Source organism: Olea europaea, chromosome 12, assembly GCF_002742605.1.
Source record: "Olea europaea var. sylvestris chromosome 12, O_europaea_v1, whole genome shotgun sequence".
Taxonomy (NCBI): domain Eukaryota; kingdom Viridiplantae; phylum Streptophyta; class Magnoliopsida; order Lamiales; family Oleaceae; genus Olea; species Olea europaea.
Window position 1 is genome coordinate 26,534,714 of NC_036248.1, and position 8,076 is coordinate 26,542,789.

The 8,076-nt window shown below is 34.2% G+C and overlaps 2 protein-coding genes across 2 annotated transcripts; one reads left to right on the plus strand and one right to left on the minus strand.

The window, feature by feature from the left end:
* Positions 1-227: 227 nt before the first annotated feature.
* Positions 228-1,959, plus strand: LOC111406208 (phosphatidylinositol transfer protein 3-like). Its single transcript, XM_023035489.1, has 6 exons — positions 228-472; positions 658-910; positions 1,007-1,043; positions 1,180-1,285; positions 1,413-1,523; positions 1,607-1,959. Exons 1-6 carry the CDS (start codon positions 323-325, stop codon positions 1,721-1,723), a joined length of 774 nt encoding a protein of 257 aa, XP_022891257.1. The 5' UTR covers positions 228-322; the 3' UTR covers positions 1,724-1,959.
* Positions 1,960-3,830: 1,871 nt separating this feature from the next.
* Positions 3,831-6,925, minus strand: LOC111406209 (cytochrome b-c1 complex subunit Rieske-4, mitochondrial-like). The gene is made up of 2 exons (XM_023035490.1): positions 6,650-6,925; positions 3,831-4,704 (listed from the first exon to the last, which is right to left on the minus strand). Exons 1-2 carry the CDS (start codon positions 6,831-6,833, stop codon positions 4,058-4,060), a joined length of 831 nt encoding a protein of 276 aa, XP_022891258.1. The 5' UTR covers positions 6,834-6,925; the 3' UTR covers positions 3,831-4,057.
* Between the last annotated feature and the right edge of the window lie 1,151 nt (positions 6,926-8,076).

Genomic DNA, 8,076 nt, shown 5'->3' on the forward strand with positions numbered 1-8,076 from the left:
TAACACTTGACTTTTAGTTAACTAACGAATTTTTAGACGAAAACCGTCAAAATGTCCATATTTAAAAGTTTATGACTGTGCTGTACATTTTTTTTAAAGATTTGGGACCATAGTTGCAAATTTTCCTAGTGAGTCAATGTGAGATTCCTTCAACGACGATGTTCGTTTATGCTCAATCGGTCCACGCAAACCCTGTTTACTTCCTAACTTACATTTTCTAAACGTAACCTCCATTTTTGAATATTTATACATATGATGGACTTCAACATCGGAGTTCTTCTCTCGCTCGACACTGAAAATTACTAGAGAGAGAGACAGAGGAATGAGTTCGTATCTGCGAAAACTCAAGATTGGTTCATCTATATCATCCCCAGATTCAGTGCACATAAAAGAAGAAGAATTTGAAAACAAAGAGATGGAATGCAGTAAAGTCATGAGAGCAATTGTTGAAATTCAAAATCCCTCTGCAAAGGTTCCCTCAAATCTTCATCTTTCACTATTTAATTTCTCCTTTTCTGTTATTTGCATGGCTGAATATATCCTGCTAAGTGATGGAATTGAGGATTTTGGGATACTGAGAAGTGATGCTTAACGTCATATTTGCTTACTCGCCAATACATAATAAAGCAATTTGTGTTTCCATACTATATATTGCAGGATGTGGACAACTCTATGATCTGTAGGTTTCTCCGAGCTCGTGATCTGGATACTGAAAAAGCTTCAGCTATGTTTCTCAAGTACCTAAATTGGAGGAAAGAATTTGTTCCAAATGGTTTCATATCTCCCTCAGAAATTCAAAATGATATTGCCCAAAATAAGTTATTTATGCAAGGTCATGATAAGACCGGATCCCCAATCGTGATTGTTCTTTCTGGTCGCCATAAGCCTACCGGCGTAGAAGAGTTCAAACGTACGCAGTATTTAAACCCCCGTTTCCTTCTTACAATTTTACTAAGATGGTCTCAACTTGTCTCCCTATAATTTCAGATTCCTTCTTTTTTTACAGGTTTTGTTACTTACACACTTGACAAAGTATGTTCTAGGTAATTCAATTTCCCTAAACATATCAATAACTCCTCAGCAACAAGTCTTCTTCTCCAGCTGCTCCATTTCCATTTCCATTTCCATTTCTCTTTCTTAAGTGGACTATCCTAGAGATTTTACTCTTTAAATTTTCAGGATGCCAAGTGAGCACGAGAAGTTTACTGCGATTGCAGATTTAGAAGGATGGGGTTATTCTAACAGTGATATTCGCGGGTACATAACAGCTCTCTCGATTTTACAGGTTTGTGTTGTTGCCATAACATGATAGCAAGAAGTCAATTTAGTTTCCTAATTTAACGAATATAAACTTAATCTGAAGAAAATAAACCTCAAAGGCTTATGTTGTCTTGTGATTGGTTTATTGGCAGGATTTCTACCCAGAGAGACTAGGCAAGTTGCTTATAATCCATGTGCCTTACATATTTATGACTGCTTGGAAGGCTTTTTACCCATTCATTGACAAAAACACTAAGAAGAAGGTAATAATATCTTCAACCCACTGTCACTTGTGTTTTTCGTCTTATTGAGGTTTCCATATAACAGGAGTTGCAATGTTGTGCAGATAACTTTTGTGGAAAACAACAAACTGGAACTGACCCTGCTTCAACACATTGATGAGAGTCAACTACCCGAAAGATATGGAGGCAAACTACAATTAGTTCCTATTCAAGAATGTTGATTTGTTTCTCTACCAAGTTCTGCGGAGAAGATGTTATAGTCTGAAACATCATTATAGTACTTTCAAATCTCGCTTTGCTCGTGCTTCGAAGCAAAGATTTAATACTACGGATTTTTTTATCATGACACAGAAAAATCAAAAACTACCAAGTATTCTTCAATTTTCTCAACACATGATAAAACCTTGTGTATTGTTGAATTTAAGGGTGCCTAACTTTTCCTTAAGATACCGTACGATATTGTGCTTCCCAGCGTGCACTTTTATTCTTTGTTGTTTTTGTATAGATATGGACTATTGTTACACACAAAATTGAGGAACTCCTTCAAAATTGCGATGCTGATTTTCATCCATGATTAGAGCAAAAGCACAAGGATAATCTTGCTATATGTACATCCTCGTTTACAGAATTTACACTTTGACAAGATCTCACACCATCTTCCACAACTAGGAGCGGACCCACATGGGGTCATGTGGGGTTAAATGAGCCAATAAATTTTTGGTTTTTTTTCCCCCCTTTAGAAAATAGTTATTTTAACCGTTTTACGACATACTTTAATACATGTTAAATGAAGTCGAAACATTACATTCTTAATATCATTTCAAAACACTCATGACCTAGTTTTTCGCTTCTTAATGACGTGCGAAATGATCAATCATAGCAAAAGTGATGTATCAAAGTAGACCGTTCCAAATTAGTATTTCGATAATATGCTAAGTTGCCAATGATCGTATACTATTCAAATATACAAATCATCCGCGTCATCTAGAAGCTCATTTCGTGAACTACATCATAATCATATCGAATAGTCCAACAGATATTGAAAATAGTTAAACATGCGTCAAACGTACGTACTAAAAAAGGTAATTAACTCGTTTTTTGCTTTTAAAAAAATACAATTATTTCATTAATATTTATTATTTTTACACGATAAATTTTTCAATATAATTTACATCATTTTAATAGAAAATTTTATAGAAAATGACGTCAAAAATTCTAAAATCATTATAGATTAAATGTAATTTAAATTACTTTCAAATAATTTTTTCGTTTAACTTAAATTTCATTTACTTTCTAAATTAAATGTGAATTTTATTTCAATTTATTTACTTCCTAAATCCAATTTGATTTATTCGCCGTTAGTTCAACATCCATAAATGACATAGTAAACAAAACTATACATATAGCAAAATTCATTTAATAATATTGATAATGATATAATTATAAGACATTTTTAAGTTATCAAAATACGTATTAACTTATTTTTATTAATATTATATTATTTTAAAAAATTATACATTAATATTTGACCTCACAACCCAAAAAGGCTGGGATCCACAACCACCACAATTAATACATCCGCTGATTTTCTGAGGGAGAATAACTTTTCTTCACAAACAGCTTTTCCCTAAGGATTTATAGAACCACCTTGACCACAAGCCAATAGTAACTCACGCGATCTTATATTCATGATTGTTATGTATCTCTCTTAATATTACTATTAATATATTTTATAAAAAACTCCATTTTTTCCCCGTCTGCCATGCACCCTCAATGTAACAGTCCTAGGGGTACCCTACATAAAGTTGATAAATGACTTCCAATGGTTCATATCCTATCCATAGAAACTAAATTAGCTATCTAAATATTTGAGTTGCACTTTTGTTTATGCTTAGATTACCTTTTCCAGTAATCTCTAAAAACATTCTTTAAATTCTCATTTTTAATCGCTTTCAAATCCTTTCCCATTTCTTTAAGTGACTTATCTTTCACCTCGTTATCCCTTACTAAGTTTCATTACAGGGGCTATCCACCTCTCAACAGAAAATAGGTCGCCATCAACTGCAAACGCTAACTTATATCCACAACTTACAACGTCTAACTCACGACTCAATGACAAGCAGTAAAGCTCAGAAAATCAAACACTTCCCATCTTACCCTGCTCATTACTAAGCTTGGTGAAAACATGCACCACTGTGCATGATTAGTTGGGGTTAGTAATATGTAATTTCTGCTCAAAATTTCAACTATTACACTTCGTCTCAGTACATGGGGAGGACAAATAGTAGTCAATCCATCCATTCCTAGTAGTATAGTACACAACCAACAAATCAAAGGAAAATGACTTACAAGAAGCCAGTTTTATTTAAAAAGTAGGGCCTCCGTTCAAACTGGGGACCTCAATACAATGTCCATGTCAAATGAAGCATTAGCAGGGCAATATAAAAAAGGGATAACAACTAACAAAAAAATATAAAAAGAGAGTTCAGATAGTAGATCTGGCTTCCCAGGCTCATTTTAATTATCAAATATAGAAATAATCTTCATTTAAATTCTCACCCAATCATTAACTTATTCTCTTCCATGAAGCTGTAAGTGGGCACCTCCAGATTAAATGGTGCAGGTCCTTTGCGAATCCTTCCAGAGATGTCATAATGGGAACCATGACATGGACAAAACCAACCACCAAAATCACCAGCATTTGGTAGTGGGATGCACCCCAGATGGGTGCAAACCCCAACAACCACAAGCCATTCAGGATTCTTAACCCTTACAGCATCATCTTGTGGATCACGAAGGGAACCAACATCAACACTGTTGGCCAATTTGATGTCCTCTTCAGTTCGATGCCTGATGAAAACTGGCTTCCCACGCCACTTGACAGTAACAGTTGTCCCTGGTTCAATGCTGGATAAGTCGACCTCAAGGGAGGCAAGAGCAAGAACATCTTTACTGGCAGACATGCTCAACACAAATTTAAGAACCAGGAGACGGAGCAATGAGGCGTACACAAACCTCCCTCCAGTCAAAACAAAGTAGGCAAAAGCACGTTTGCTAGGGTCACCAGGTGGATAACGCTCATGGTTGTGCTCATCATAGGCAATCTTTGGACTAGGATTCTTGATAGCTGCCACTGTAGCTGGTACATCTGAGATTAAACCCATCTCATGAGCGGCTGGGGCAATCGAACCAGAAGAAAACCCTGCCAATGTCGATAAATGGTTGATAAATCAGCACAAGCATCGGTAAATAGCCCAAGAACAGCAATGTGCTAAATCGCATTAAATGTATCCCATTACTGATCCCAAAATTCAGAACATGGAGAAGGCAGATACCGCAACCAGAGAGATCCACGGCATATTCATGTGCACACGTGAATGTAATATTTTGGTACACAAATGTAATGACCAGTAATTCAGAGTAACCAAAAGACTTCACTTTCATAATAAGGGTAGATGATAGAGAACCCAAACAGACAAAATAACATTGAGATTAAGAGAATCCACTGAACCCAAGGATGTAAATATAAGGCAATAGGATATAGGTAGAAGAGTCCCATGTTTTAAATGAGTGAAATAGAGTGAGATAAGAGGGTTGCCATCGATGCAGAAAATGGATTGAGCTTTAACAAAAGAAATAGAGTAAAAGTAGGAGGATAATCAATTCCGAGCCGCAGACTTAAGATAAGTACCTTCAAACAACTGTTTTCCTTTCATCCAAAAATATGTTGGCTTTCTTAAATTAGGACACATTACAATGAACACGAACAAAGACAAACATGTCTTGGATTCTATCCCAATATATGTTCTCAAATTGGACGAAACAGCTTTAATTTTCCAACTAAAGGTATCTATCTATTGAATAATCAATCCATGGATCAAAGGCTGCACATGTTCTGAATTTACCTTTTTTTTCATTTGGAAAATGTATTCAAGAATTGGAAAGGGTTTTTAGGCCAGCTCACCAAAACCTGAATGGGGGATTTGGGTTGTCCCCTGCCAAAGTTTATTGATTGAAAGATATGGATGCAGAAGGGGTTATTAGTACCTAACCTCCAACTCAAAGAGGAATCCTATACAGCTTACAAAGAATTTAAATGAAGACTAAAGAATCAATACATTGTTTTATAATAGACTATATGAAGCAAAGAACTTTAAAGAAGACTGCATAAACTTTGAATATACTTGATTGATAATAACAAGAATTTACTTTTCGTTCCAAACCTAAAAAATGACTATTATTTCCTTCCAAACCATTCAAAAGATTCAGATAGGACTATAAATTACACAGTTTCTAAGTCTTTCAGACTTGAGGCCCTTTGCCAATTCAATTCTCTTATTTTGATCCATACCGTTAAACAAATGGACAGTGGGATAATGTCGTGCTAGAGTTCGCTGAATGATTCAGTTAAGGTCCCTCCTAACAAGGTAACTAATACAGGTAGCAAGAAAGGTAAGGCCAGATGACCAAAAACTTCCCAGGCAGACCATAATAGTTGATTGTTCTCATGCTAACAATCTAATCGCAAACTAGCAAGATATTGCATAAGCAGCAAATGCTACTGAGCAAATTAATATGAAAGAGTAGCATTTTTGGGAAAACAGGTTATATCATTTCAGTCATAGAAAAATCATCTTCGCAGAATGTCGTCATCATCTTGTTGAAAACAGGGACATAGATAAACATTAGTTACAGCAAAATCAAATCATAAAAAAAGAAACAGCAGTTATTTTCATTAGTTTCACAAAAATCAACAAAAAATTTCACCATCTACATGACAAAAGAAATATTCAGGGTATAGCTTCCGTAATTTTAATACAATCCACGTAACAACCCTATGTAGGATAGAAGGGAAATGAATAGCGCACATCATATCACATCACAATCCAAACATACATGTAGTTTCAGTTTATAAAGCACCCGAGCTCCAACATAAACAAATACCCAACCATTATTAATTTACTTTTCTATTAATATACCTCAATAATCAAAAGATTCAAACTTCATCCGAAACAAATAACTAGTCAAAATTCCAAAAGTGTCTATTTTGATTATACCCCCTAACTGTTACATCTCAATAAACAGAAACAAGTCGAGATCATAATATGTCGAATGAGTCCCTATCAATGACAAGGCCAATAGTGTACCCATAATTTGATGGAGAAAAGCGGATGTAGGGGGCAAATGGTGGGGAGAAGAGATAGATCTGGTGGAATTATCGCAATAATCGACGCCGTTAATTGGATTTCTGCTCACGTAAGCGGCAGCCGGAGAGGACTGAGCCGACCGCCATGAGAGAGAAGACAACCTCCTTCCCGCCACTCTTAACATCTTCGATTATTTTCCGAGTGCTATAGGGTTTCGCTCTGGTCAGACGTTCGAAATGTCGGGAGAAAAGAAAAGGATTTGTGTTTCGTCCACGAAGAGCAATAAATTATGGAAACAATTACGTTGAAGGTCCTCGATTTATTAAATTTGTCCAAATGGGTTCACAACTGCTTTTTATAGTATATTAGTCCTCTATCTTTAATTGTTTAACAAATTAATCCTAACATTTGACTTTGTAACATTAAAGTACCCAGTGGATGGTTACATTGACAATCTTTTAGATGCTGAAGTTGATGAGGATACGGTTGTGTTGAGCGAGGAGGGGTGATTGGCCTTGATGTGGTTATTTGGGATCATCTATGGGGTTTTGAAGGTGGCTCCGTTCAAACAGGCTATAGCATATCGAAGTATTTAGGGAGGGTTTGATGTTATCTAGAGCAGTTGGATTTCAGGTATCAAAAGTGGATGCAACTCTTTGAGGTTGGTCTACTATCTACTTTCAAATTCCATCTTAGCTCATGATGCTTCTAGTTTGTATGATATTGTAGCTCTATCTTGTGAAGTAAGTTGTGGTGGTTGTCATCTTATTCTACAAGAGAATAATAAAGTGGTTGATGAGCTCGCTTCTTTTTCTACTTTGGTCTAATCATTAAAGGCTAGTCCGATTTATATTTTAGTTTTCAATTTTGAGTTTAGTTCATTTTCTAGTCCATTTTAAGATTTTTAAAAACATGTTTGATTTTTTATTTTCAAAAATTACTTCTCAAAACAGAAAATTAAAAAAAAAATGTTTGATTTAAAATTTTTGAAAAATTAGTTTATGACACTTTATTCTATTAAAGTTGATTATCTAGTAAAAACAAAACAATTTTATTTTAATATATTATCAATTATTATATATATTATCAAGTATTTTATACATTATCAAATATTATATTTTTGTCCGTGTTCATTTAAATATTTAAAAAAAAAATTGTGTAAATAACCAATAAGAGTTAAAACTATTTTTATTTTTCTAGAATTTTTTATAATTTTATTTTTTAGGATTTATCAATTTATTTTTTGAATTTGCTTTTTGAATTTTTAATTCAAAAATAAAATTTTAAAATTTTATTTAAACGCTTGTTTTTCATGTTTTGAATATTTTCAAAATTATCACTGAAAATATTCAAAACATCAAAAATAACGCTTTAAGTTTTATATTATAAATTTATCCTTATTTTCGAAAATGCATTTTCAGAAATAC